Source organism: Loxodonta africana, chromosome X, assembly GCF_030014295.1.
Source record: "Loxodonta africana isolate mLoxAfr1 chromosome X, mLoxAfr1.hap2, whole genome shotgun sequence".
Classification (NCBI taxonomy): domain Eukaryota; kingdom Metazoa; phylum Chordata; class Mammalia; order Proboscidea; family Elephantidae; genus Loxodonta; species Loxodonta africana.
In genome coordinates, this window is record NC_087369.1 from 7,929,233 (window position 1) to 7,941,952 (window position 12,720).

The 12,720-nt window shown below is 45.9% G+C and overlaps 2 protein-coding genes across 5 annotated transcripts in view; one reads left to right on the top strand and one right to left on the bottom strand.

The window, feature by feature from the left end:
- LOC100661574 (pseudouridine-5'-phosphatase) overlaps positions 1–309 on the bottom strand; it is a 90,584-nt gene extending 90,275 nt beyond the window's left edge. For both annotated transcript variants that reach the window (XM_010600190.3, XM_023539678.2), the window contains exon 1: positions 215–309. In XM_010600190.3, coding sequence (XP_010598492.1) covers positions 215–284 — 70 coding nt within the window. In that variant the 5' untranslated portion in view covers positions 285–309. The remainder of the gene's footprint in view (positions 1–214) is intronic.
- Positions 1–12,720, top strand: part of LOC100659001 (steroid sulfatase) — a 196,239-nt gene that overhangs the window by 698 nt on the left and 182,821 nt on the right. Inside the window, exon 1 of one of the 3 annotated variants that reach the window (XM_003420630.4) lies at positions 4,978–6,250. The exons of the other annotated variants lie outside the window; for them this stretch is intronic. Coding sequence (XP_003420678.3) covers positions 6,233–6,250 — 18 coding nt within the window. The 5' untranslated portion in view covers positions 4,978–6,232. Of the gene's footprint in view, positions 1–4,977; positions 6,251–12,720 lie in introns of those variants that run through there. 3 annotated transcript variants of the gene reach the window in all.

The following is a 12,720-nucleotide window of genomic DNA, read 5'->3' on the forward strand; positions in this document are numbered from 1 at the left end:
GGTTCCGGGCCGCGTAGGCGCCGCCGCCGCGCGCCGGGGACACGGACACGGGCCCGCGGACCCCGCTTCCGGGCCGGTCGGGGGCGCGGGGGCCCGAGGGACCCCTCCCTGAGGCGACCCAGCCCGCCGGCCCTGAGAGGTCGCCCCCCGCCCCCACCCGCCCCCTCCCTCACCCCCGGTGAGTTTATGTGGGAGGCGGCCGCAGGCTACCCACCCAGAAGGAGACCGTCCATGTCAAAAAGCAGGTGGGTGACGGGCCGCGGCAGGGTCGCGGCGGCCGCCATGGCGCTGCCTCCTCAGCCAGGTGGGGGCGGGGAGAAGTGCGCGCGCCCGCCCTCCCGCGCAGCACCGCGCACGCGCGCCCGCCGCTGCGCACGCGCACGCGCGCCCCGGGCACCTTCGCGCCGCTCTGCGCACGCGCTCCCGGAGCCGCATCCGCGCGCCCCGGCACCTTGGCTCCCTTCTGCGCACGCGCGCGCCGAGCCGTCCCCTCGCGGCCTCCGTGCGCGCGCCTGGCCGTCATCTCCACAGCAGGAGCCACCAAGCGTCGGGGAAGTGGTGCGGGCGGGCGCGGCAAGCTCAGATCTGCTGGGACAGGTATGCAAGGAGGACGCTGATATTAAAACAAAAAAAGCCCTCCAGGTTTTGCCTTATTCCTGAGTTCTCTTTCTTATCTAACCTCTCTGAAGGCAGTCTGAAAAGCATTTTTTTTTTGCCATTTTCAGAAATGCAATTTTTGTCCCTGTTTCCGTTTAGTGTTTGTTGCAGCGCAATGGGTTGAGCACTCAGCTACTAGCCAAAAGTTTGGCAGTGAGAACCCACCCAGAGGCGCCTCAGAAGAAAGGCCTGGCAACCAGGGCCCAAAAGGTCACTATGAAACAGTTCTATTCTGCGCACATGAAGTGGCCGTAAGTTGAAATGGACTCGAGGGCAACTAAGCACAACAAAATTAAAGCTTTCAAGAAGCAGAAATACAATAAGAAACTTCAAACTTTTTTTTTTTTTTAGAACTTGAGGGTTTATTTGTGGTTAAGCGCATTGAATGTGGACAAGGGTGGACCTGAACGAATACCAGCTTTTCAGGGCGATTGCAGAAGCCATGCACTGGAGAGCCTTGTGGATTTCAGCTCCCAGCACACAGGAAAACATGGTTCAAATGATTTTTTTTTCAAGTCTTATTTTCCACTCTCTTAAAAAACACATATTCTGTATAAAAGGGAAGACACCTCTACACTTAAGAGAAAAATGAGTACTTTAATGTGTCTTTATTACACGGTAGACTGGAAAAACAGAAAATGTGTTCTTTTGAACGCTTTGTGCATCTCTTAAATCCAAAAAAATCAAACGCATTGCCATCGAGTTGATTCCAGCTTATAGCGACCCTACAGGGCAGAGTAGAACTGCCTCATAGTGTTTCTGTCTCAGTCATCTAGTGCTGCTACAACGGAAATACAAATGGACGACTTTAACAAAGAGAAAATCTCTCACAGTCTAGGAGGCTGCAAGTCCGAATTCAGGGCATCAGCTCCAGGGGACGGCTTTCTCTGTTGGCCAAGGAGCTTCTCCAGGCGAGAACCTCAGGTCCAAAGAATACACTCTACTCCCAGCACTGCTTTCTTGGTGGTATTAGGTCCCCATGTCTCTCTGCTCCCTTCTCTCTTCTATAGCTCAAAAGAGATTGGCTTAAGATACTATCTAGTCTTGTAGATCTCATCAGTATGACTGCTGCCGATCCATTTTATTACGTCATACTGATAAGAGTTACAACACGTAGGGAAATCACATCAGATGACGAAATGGTAGACAATCATACAATACTGGGAATCATGACCTAGCCAAGCTGACAGATGTTTTGGGGGGACACAATTCAATCCATGACAGTTTCCAAGGCTGTAAATCTTTATGGAAACAGACTGTCCCATCTTTCTCCTGAAGAGTGGCTGGCAGGTTCGAACTACTGACCTTTAGGTTAGCAGCTGAGTGCTGAACCACTGCACTACCAGGACGCCTTTTCAGATGCTCTTTAGCTTTTCATAATTCTCCTAACAGCCCCAAAACGGACAGCTCCTGTGTTCGAAGGAGGGTGATTTCCGCTCATGAATTATATACAATTTATTTTTGCGAAGTTGGGTTTTCCTCGTGGGACCATAGCTTACTTTTTCTGAAAGCACAACAGAGAATCTCCGGTAAACTATTGTACACTGTTGTCAGAAACAAAAAAGATGATTCTTCCTCATGCAATGGGAAACTGAAACATGCCGTTTATTGTAAAAAAAAAAAAAAAAAAGCCGTTCTTCTGTGCAGTCTTAACTTATTCCAGGCTTCTTACTGTGCTGCTATGGCTCTTCTGTCTGAAAAGCCACTAGTTTCCTGTTGTCGTTTTTTGTTTGTTTGATTGTTTTTTGCCTGTGTTTGTCTCATCTGCTTTATTTGGAATTTGCTCGTAGCCTGGGTTACCTTTGGATGCACTCCCGGCCGTGGAGTTCTCCCTCAGCAGCCCTGCTTTCCTGCCCGATCTCTTACTACTTTGAAGGAGCCCCAGGTTGATGGCCAAGCAAGTCCTGCATCTTGCCTTTCTATAGCCCTGGAGTTACCAGGAACACCCAGACCTAAAAGGGACAGATTGTGTCAAGAACTGAAACCCTGGGGCTACTGGTGACAGGACGCTGCAGACATTCCATTATCCCCTTTCCACCTGCAAGGATCCCATTGCTCAATCTCCTTAGCTGGGACACTCACGTGGGAGCATCTTTAGATTTTTTTTAGGGGCTGGGGAGGCATCAGATGTGCAGAGATTTTGAGTGATGTGTGTGGTTAGGGACATGTGGCTGAACCAGTCTTTCCTGTAGAAGATAGAGCAAACATCACGCTGAGGACCCACAGTGGCCGAGTATTTCCCAACCCTCCACGTGTTAACATCTACGTGGGCCAACTTTTCCTACAAGATGGTGGTAGGAAAGGTACACAGGTCACCTTTACAATGGAGCAGCAAGTTTAAGGAGACTTTGGAGGTGACTCCACAGGCCTTACCTGTACTCACGTATTCAAAGAAACCATGATTGCACTGAGGTTTTACAAGCCTACAGAAGTCGTTTTCCTGCATGTCCTGCATGCCCCTCATCTAGACCTTGATAGGATTGACATTTGCCATTAGGGGCTGGATGCTTCTCTCTTGTGCGGGCTGTCCTATGCCTTGTAGAATGTTTAGCAGCATCCCCGGCCTCAACCCACTAAATGCCAGCAGAACACATACACACACACACACACACACACAGTTGTGGTGACCAAAGGTGTCTCCAGACACCGTCAGATGTTCCCTGAGGGCAAATGAACCATAGTTGAGAACCACTGTTCTAGAGAATTATAGGTGTAGATAACTTATCGATGAATGGGTTAGTAGGTAATATATATAGGGTACAATGGCGATCCAGCGGTAGAATTCTTGCCTTCCATGCCAGAGACCCAGGGTAGATTCACAGCCAGTGTACCTCGTACGCAGCCACCACCTGTCTGTTGCATGTTGCTGTGATGCTGAACAGGTTTCAGTGGAGCTTCCAGACTAAGACAGACTAGGAAGAAAGACCTGGTAATCTACTTTCAAATATCAGCCTATGGAAACTCTATGAGTCACAAAGGCCTGATCTTCAACTAATCATGGGGATGGTGCTGGACCAGACAGTATTTCTTTCCGTTGTGGATGGGGTCACCATAAGTCGGGTGCTGACTTGACAGCAGCTAGCAATAAGAATATAATGTATGATTATATATATGATCCCATAGCCTGCCAAGAGCTCAGAGATTCTGTCCCTCATGGGGTGGTCTTTCAGCATAGCCCAAGAGTCCAGGTATCCACAACCAGGCAGAAGAGCTCTTTGCTGTGAAGACAAGAGGGAGAGACGAGCGGACTGCTTGTACTGCTAGAAAAATAACAGGGCAGACATTGTTATGACATGTTCCTGACAAACACAGGCCCATTGCTACTTAGCAAATGCACCCTTCTGTGCTTGTAAAACAAACAATTGTCTGTCTCATTCCTTCTGCCCTTAGGTACTCCAATTCAGTGGGATCATTGTAACTCACTCCCTGGGCTACATGGTTTTCTTTCCTACTAGAAAGCAGCCCCTGAGGACTGAAATACCTTCAGAGACAAATTAGCAACCATTCCTCTGAGAGAGGCTGGGGAAGTTGGGTGCAGCCATCATGGTCTTATGGTGTAGACAATCCACACTGGAGCCCAGGTCCCAGCAAACTGCACAAGTGTCAGTCTAGAGGGTCACAGGCTCAGGGAACCAGCGGTCTGTGCACGGTGCCTCATGGTGAAAGAAGGAATGTGAGGACATAGCCCCGGCCTCAGACACTTGTGGGAAGTTCCCAAGTCTTCCCTACCACCTGTCCTCGAGGGCATCACCTTCATGGAAACTTCTGTCACTCCCTGGCCCATAAGGAACTTAATCTAAAGGGTGATGTGACTTCTGAGATGCCTTTGGGACATCCGAGCTGGAAGGGGCCCATGAGAGGATCTGCCTCATCTCAGATGTCAGGATGCTCGGCTGGGGGAATGCTGAGTGCTTTGCCCAAGGTCATCCCCAAGGTCGCGTGGCTCTTTGGAGAACTAGAGCCCGTTTCTCCTATACCCAGCCCAGTGCCCCGTGTTCTACCTGCTCCGTCTTACCCTCTTCTGTGCCCTTCTTGACTTCTCCAGGGGACAGAACCCACCCCGCCTAGATCAAAAGCTTTTGCTCCATGGCGATGTGCTGGCATAGGTAATGTGTTCTCATGGCCCACCTGCAGGTGTCTACCCAGAGGATGCCCTCTGCTCCAGCCACGGGATGTCAAGACCTGGCTGTCTCACTTCAGCCTGAGGAGAAGGGACTGTGCCTCCTGCTCCTGACAGCTTGGGAATAAGGGTGCAGCTTTCCCCAATAATGAAAAACCAGATATCTGTGCCCTAGAGGAGGCACAGTGTTATCTCCTTACTGGGAATTCATCCAGTTTCTCTTCCTTCCTCGTGTAGCTTGTACGACAAGAGTTTTCCTTCCTTCTTCTCTCCCTCTTTCCCTCCCTTCTCTCTTTCTCTCCCTCTGTTTATCCCTGTCATCTCTCCCCCTTCCTCCTTCCTCCTCTCCTATTTTTCCCTCTTCTTTCCCCCTTTATTCCTTCCCTTCTCCTCCTTTCTCCTCTTCTCCCTCCCTTCTCTCCTACCTCCATTCCTTCCCTCTCTCCCTCCCTCCTTCTTTTCCTGTCCTCCTACCTTCCTATCTTCCCACTCCCCTCCTTGCCTGCCTTTCTTCCTTCCCTCTTTTCTTTGGGTGTGGCCAAATTCTCAGACCCCACTTGCTGTTGTTGTTAGGTGCCGTCCAGTCGGTTCTGACTCATAGCCACCCCATGTACAACAGAACAAAACACTGCCCAGCCATGTGCCACCCTCACAATTGTTGTTATGCTTGAGCCCATTGTTGCAGCCACTGTGTCAGTCCATCTCTTTGAGGGTCTTCCTCTTTTTCGCTGACCCTCTACTCTACCAAGCATGATGTCCTTCTCTAGAGGCTGATCCCTTCTGACAACATGTCCAAAGTATATGACACGAAGTCTCGCCATCCTTGCTTCTAAGGAGCATTCTGATTGTACCCCTTCCAGGACAGATTTCTTTGTTCTTTTCACAGTCCATGGTATATTCAATATTCTTCGCCAACACCACAATTCAAAGGCCTCAATTCTTCTTTGGTCTTCCTTATTCATTGTCCAGCTTTCACATGCATATGATGTGATTGAAAATATCATGGCTTGAGTCAGGCGCACCTTAGTCTTCCAGGTGACATCTTTGCTCTTCAACACTTTAAAGAGGTCCTTTGCAACAGATTTGCCCAATGCAATGAGTCTTTTGATCTCTTGATTGCTGCTTAGGAAGAAGGAATCAGCAGTCGACTTCTGAAAAGAATTAGCTAGTGAAAACTTTATGAATACCAGCAGAACATTGTCCTTACTTTAGCTGTGGCCAAATCCTCAGACCCCACTTAGGGTGAGCCATACTCATAGTGGGTGTGACTGGCAATGTTTCTTCTGTCTCTTACCAGAGGCACGAGGCGGGTGCTGCCTCCCTCGCCATCCTGGTCCCATCTCCTTGGACACATCCCGTGGTTGGCCTTGTCTTTCTGTGTACCTCCCATAATTGCTGCCTTTGATTAAACTGCTCACCAGGCTGCAAGTCTTTAATTCTGCCGGCATCTTCCACATGTTTCATAGCGCTCTGGTAAGTTCTCAGAAATATTTATTAGGGGCATATGCTGAGAGTCCCAGATTAAAGAACGATTGGTTGTTGGTGGTTAAAATTGGCTCTTTGTTTCATAACAAGTACACTCGTGGCCACCAGTCCTTGAATGACGGGGACGCTCTTGCTATTTTATAAACGCTTTCACATTTAATTCCCCTGACAACCGTGCAAGGGAGGCAGGATAATTATTACATAAATGAGAGGATAGAGCTTGAGGGAAGTTAGATAGCTTGCTTCAGGTAATGTAACGGAGAAGGAGCAGGGTGGAGAGTCCAGCCTATGTGGGTCCTGCTTCCCCTAAAAAAAATCTACAGTCATAATAACAACAAAACAGAAGAGCAAAACTGTATGTTTTTATATTTTGATATGTTTTATAAAAGCCCTTATGTTATGGGTAAGCAATCAAAACCACAAGGAGCCCTGGTGGCAAAGTAGTTAAGCGCTCTACTGCTAATCGAAAGGTTGGTGGTTCGAACCCACCCAGAGGCACCTCAGAAGAAAGGCCTAGTGACCTGCCTCTGAAAGGTCACAGCTTTGAAAACCCTCTGGCACAGTTCTGCTTTGCACACGTAGGGTTGCCATGAGTTGGAAGCGACTTGATGGTAACTAATGATAACAATTTACGTGTATATATGCCCACACACGTATGTTAGACACTGTACGTAAATGAAACAATATGTGTGCGCAGCAACTACTAACCTAAAGGCTGGCAGCTCACATCACCTAGCACTACTATGGAAGAAAGGCCTGGCAATGTTTCCTTTAGAATCACAGCCCAGAAAAATTTATTGAGCAGTTCTACTCTGTCATAGAGGTAGAATGCAGTCGCCAGGAGTTGTAATCGACTTTTAGGCAACTAACAACCACAGTAGGAGTTTTAAGAAACCTAGTAGGTAAGGTATTTATTTATAACTATAAATATATGTACTTTGATATAAAGATATAATGTTATGTCTGTGCATATACGTATACGTATATAAAAACCAAACCAAACCCAGTGCCGTCGAGTCGATTCTGACTCATAGCGACCCTATAGGACAGACTAGAACCGCCCCATAGAGTTTCCAAGGAGCGCCTCGCGGATTCAAACTGCCGACCCTTTGGTTCGCAGCCGTAGCACTTAACCACTATACCACCAGGGTTTCCATATACATATATATGTTGTTGCTGTTAGGTGCTGTTGAGTCGGTTCCGACCCATAGCATCCCTATGCACAACAGAACGAAACATCGCCCGGTCCTGTGCCACCCTTACAATCGTTGTTACGCTTGAGCTCATTCTTGAAGCCACTATGTCGATCCACCATGTTGAGGGTCTTCCTCTTTTCCGCTGACCCTGTACTCTGCCAAGCATGATGTCCTTCTCCAGGGACTCATCCCTCCTGACAACATGTCCAAAGTATGTAAGACGCAGTCTCGTCATCCTTGCTTCTAAGGAGCATTCTAGCCACACTTCTTCCAAGACGGATTTGTTCGTTCTTTTGGCACTCCATGGTATATCCAATATCCTTCGCCAACACCACAATTCAAAGCTGTCAACTCTTCTTCGGTCTTCCTTATTAGGAATCCTTGACAACTTCAATCTTTTCTCTGTTTATCATGATGTTGCTCATTGGTCCAGTTGTGAGGGTTTTTGTTTTCTTTATGTTGAGGCGTAATTCATACTGAAGGCTGTGGTCTTTGATCTTCATTAGTAAGTGCTTCAAGTCCTCTTCACTTTCAGCAAAAAAGTTGTCAACAGAGAACCCCTGAGGGAGCAGGAGATCAGTGGGATGCAGACCCCAAATTCTCACAAAAAGACCATACTTAATGGTCTGACTGAGACTGGAGGAATCCCTGCGGTCATGGTCCCCAAACCTTCTGTTGGCCCAGGACAGGAACCATTCCCGAAGACAACTCAGCAGACATGAAAGGGACTGGACAGTGGGTAGGAGAGAGATGCTGATGAAGAGTGAGCTATTTGTATCAGGTGGACACTTGAGACTGTGTTGGCATCTCCTGTCTGGAGGGGGGATGGGAAGATAGAGAGAGTTGGAAGCTGGCAAAATTGTCACGAAAGGAGAGACTGGAAGGGCTGACTCGTTAGGGGAGAGCAAGTGGGAGTATGGAGTAAGGTGTATATAAACTTATATGTGACAGTTTGACTTGATTTGTAAACGTTCACTTGAAGCTCAAGAAAAGTTAATAAAAAAAAAAAGGTTGTGTCATCTGCATAACGCAGGTTGTTAATGAGCCTTCCTCCAGTCCTGATGCCCCATTCTTCTTCATATAGTCCAGCTTTTCAGATTATTTGTTCAGCATACAAATTAAATAAGTATGGTGAAAGAATACAACCCTGACACACACCTTTCCTGACTTTAAACCAATCAGTATCCCCTTGTTCTAGCCGAACAACTGCCTCTTGATCTATGTAAAGTTTCCTCATGAGCACAATTAAGTGTTCTGGAATTCCCATTCTTCGCAGTGTTATCCAAAGTTTGTTATGATCCACACAGTCGAATGCCTTTACATAGTCAATAAAACACAGGTAAACATCTTTCTGGTATTCTCTGCTTTCAGCCAGGATCCATCTGACATCAGCAATGATATCCTTGGTTCCACGTTCTCTTCTGAAACCAGCCTGAATTTCTGGCAGTTCCCTGTCGATATACTGCTGCAGCCGTTTTTGAATGATCTTCAGCAAAATTTTGATTCAACGTGATATTAATGATATTGTTCTATAATTTCCACATTCAGTTGGATCGCCTTTCTTGGGAATAGGCATAAATATGGATCTCTTCCAATCAGTTGGCCAGGAAGCTGTCTTCCATATTTCTTAGCATAGACGAGTGAGCACCTCCAGTGCTGCATCTGTTCGTTGAAACATCTCAATTGATATTCCATCAATTCCTGGAGCCTTGTTTTTCGCAAATGCCTTCAGAGCACGTTGGACTTCTTCCTTGAGTACCATCGGTTCCTGATCATATGCCACCTCTTGAAATGGTTCAATATTGACTAATTCTTTTTGGTATAATGACTCTGTGTATTCCTTCCATCTTCTTTTGATGCTTCCTGCGTCATTTAATATTTTCCCCATGGAATCCTTCACTATTGCAACTTGAGGCTTGAATTTTTTCTTCAGTTCTTTCAGCTTGAGAAACACCGACCGTGTTCTTCCCTTTTGGTTTTCCATCTCCAGCTCTTTGCATGTCAGTATAATACTTTACTTTGTCTTCTCGAGACACCGTTTGAAATCTTCTGTTCAATTCTTTTACTTCATCAATTCTTCCTTTTGCTTTAGCTGCTCGATGCTCAAAAGCAAGTTTCAGAGTCTCCTCTGACATCCATCTTGGTCTTTTCTTTCTTTCCTTTCTTTTCCGTGACCTCTTGCTTTCTTCATGGATGATGTCCTTGATGTCATTCCACAACTCGTCTTTGGTCACTCATGTTTCGATGCATCAAATCTGTTCTTTAGATGGTCTGTAAATTCAGGTGGGATATACTCAGGGTCATATTTTGGCTCTCGTGGACTTGCTCTGATTTTCTTCAGTTTCAGCTTGAACTTGCATATGAGCAATTGATGGTCTGTTCCACAGTCGGCCCCTGGCCTTGTTCTGACTGATGATATTGAGCTTTTCCATCGTCTCTTTCCACAGATGTAGTCAATTTGATTTCTGTGTGTTCCTTCTGGCGAGGTCCATGTGTATAGTCACCGTTTATGTTGGTGGAAAAAGGTATTCGCAATGAAGACCTCGTTGGTCTTGCAAAATTCTATCGTTGGATCTCCGGCATTGTTTCTATCACCAAGGCCACGTTTTCCAACTACTGATCCTTCTTCTTTGTTTCCAACTTTCGCATTCCAGTCACCACTAATTATCAATGCATCTTGATTGCATGCATGTTCAATCAATTTCAGACTGCAGCAGCTGATAAAATCTTCTACTTCTTCATCTTTGGCCCTAGTGTTTCGTGCGTAAATTTGAATAATAATCGTATTAACTGGTCTTCCTTATAGGCATATGGATATTATCCTATCACTGACAGCGTTGTACTTCAGGATAGCTCTAGAAACGTTCTTTTTGACGATGAATGCAACACCATTCCTCTTCAAGCTGTCATTTGCAGCATAGTAGACTGTATGATTGTTCGATTCAAAATGGCCAATACCAGTCCGTTTCAGCTCACTAATGCCTAGGATATCGATGTTTACGCGTTCCATTTCATTTTTGATGATTTCCAGTTTTCCTAGATTCATACTTCGTACATTCCAGGTTCCGATTATTCATGGATGTTTGCAGCTATTTCTTCTTATTTTGAGTTGTGCCACATCAGCAAATGAAGGTCCCAAAAGCTTTACTCCATCCACGTCATTAAGGTCGACTCTACTTTGAGGAGGCAGCTCTTTCCCAGTCATCTTTTGAGTGCCTTCCAACCTGGGGGGCTCATCTTCCAGCACTATATCATACAGTGTTCCACTGCTATTCATAAGGTTTTCACCGGCTAATGCTTTTCAGAAGTGGACTGCTGGCTCCTTTTTCCTAGTCTGTCTTAGTCTGGAAGCTCAGCTGAAACCTGTCCTCCATGGGTGACCCTGCTGGTATCTGAATACCGGTGGCATAGCTTCCAGCATCACAGCAACACACAAGCCCCCACAGTACAACAAACTGACAGACACGTGGGGGATACATATATATATGTACCAGAAAACCAAACCCACTGTCATTGAGCCAATTCCGACTCGTAGTGACCCTATAGGACAGAGTAGAACTGCCTCATATTGTTTCTAAGGAGTGCCTGGTGAATTTGAACTACTGACCTTTTGGTTGGAAGCCATAGCTCTTAACCACTGTGCCAGCAGGATTTCCTATATATACATAGGCATTATATATGCATACGTATATACAGAGATATAACATATATTTTTATATACGCACATATACATATATATCTATGATTTTAAGAAGCATAAGAGGAATGGCCTATATATATAATTTAAATATATTTAATTTGCATGTGTATATACTATAGGGTTGCTATGAGTCGAATTTGACTTGACGGCAATGGGTTTGGTTTGGGTTTGGTATACACAAATGTTATGTATTATATGTAAATAAAATAATCTCCGTGTATGCGTGTGATTTTAAGAAACTTAGGAGGAAAGGCTTTTATGAGTAATATCTGGTATATATTATCTGCACTTTTTTGAGAATTTTATAATAGGCTAAGTGGAGTGGATAGATCAAACAGGTATGATAACTGTAGTTTGTACTTTTGTGGGTACATTTTGATTAGACTGTTTGTTGGTTGCCGTTATATGGATGGATAAAGAATAAGATTTAAAAAGGATATGTTTCTAATCAGTTTCCTAGGGCCATGTGCACTCCTCTGGAATGACGGGGAGGCAGTTGTTCCCCGGACTCATTAGAGAAGGGCAGTTTACTAGTGGTAGATTTTAGTTTAATGAGAAAGCTGTTACTTCAAACCCCCAAATGCAGTGTATCTAGAAAAGGTAGTGATGAGCCCTGCTGGTAAAGAATGAAAAGTACATGACAGTTAAAATGTGTAGCCCCAAACACTCAGAATCGCCCCATCTCCCTCCCTGGATCAACAGAGGAAGAGTTCTGGGAGGGGGTTTCGTTTGTGTGTGTGTTTGCGTGACAGATACGTACGTAACTAACCATTTGCCATTTCAACCGTCTTCCTGTGCACAGTTCAGTGACATCAATTATGTTCATCATTTTGTTCAACCGCCACCCTTCGCAGAAGCTCCCTAAGAAACCCAGAGTTTCACATCACCCTTCACAGAAGCTCCCTAAGCCCTGAGTCCTCCTTTCCTCCTCCCTCCCACCCAACGCTGGTTGTCCTCAGTGTTACGTTCCATAGAATTGATTCCGACTCATGGCGCCCCCGTGTGTCAGAGTGGAACTGCTTCACAGGGTTTTCCGTCACTGATTTTTCAGAAGTAGACCACCAGACCTTTCGTCCAAGGCACCGCTGGGTGGGTTTGAACTGCCAACTTGCAGCTAGTAGTTAAACACTTAACCACTAGTGCCACCCAGGGACTCCATTCTGCTGCTGGTAAACTGCGAATAAATTTGATCTCTACACACTTGCCTGTTCTAGGTATTTCATATAACCAAACCTGTTCCTGTTGCCATCAAGTTGATTCCAACTCATAGCAACCCTGTAAGACAGAGTAGAACTTCCCCATGGGGTTTCCAAGGAGCAGCTGCTGGATTCAAACTGCCGACCTTTTGGTTAGCAGCCGAGGACTTAACCATTACACCACCAGAGCTCCAGATATTTCACATAAGTGGGATCATACAACATTTGTCCTTTTGTGACTGACTTATTTTACTCAGCATAATGTTCTCCAAGTTCATATATGTGATAGCATGTATCTGGACTTTTTTTCTCTTTATGGCTGAGTAATATCCCATCAGAACCCTGGTGGCGTAGTGGTTAAGTGCT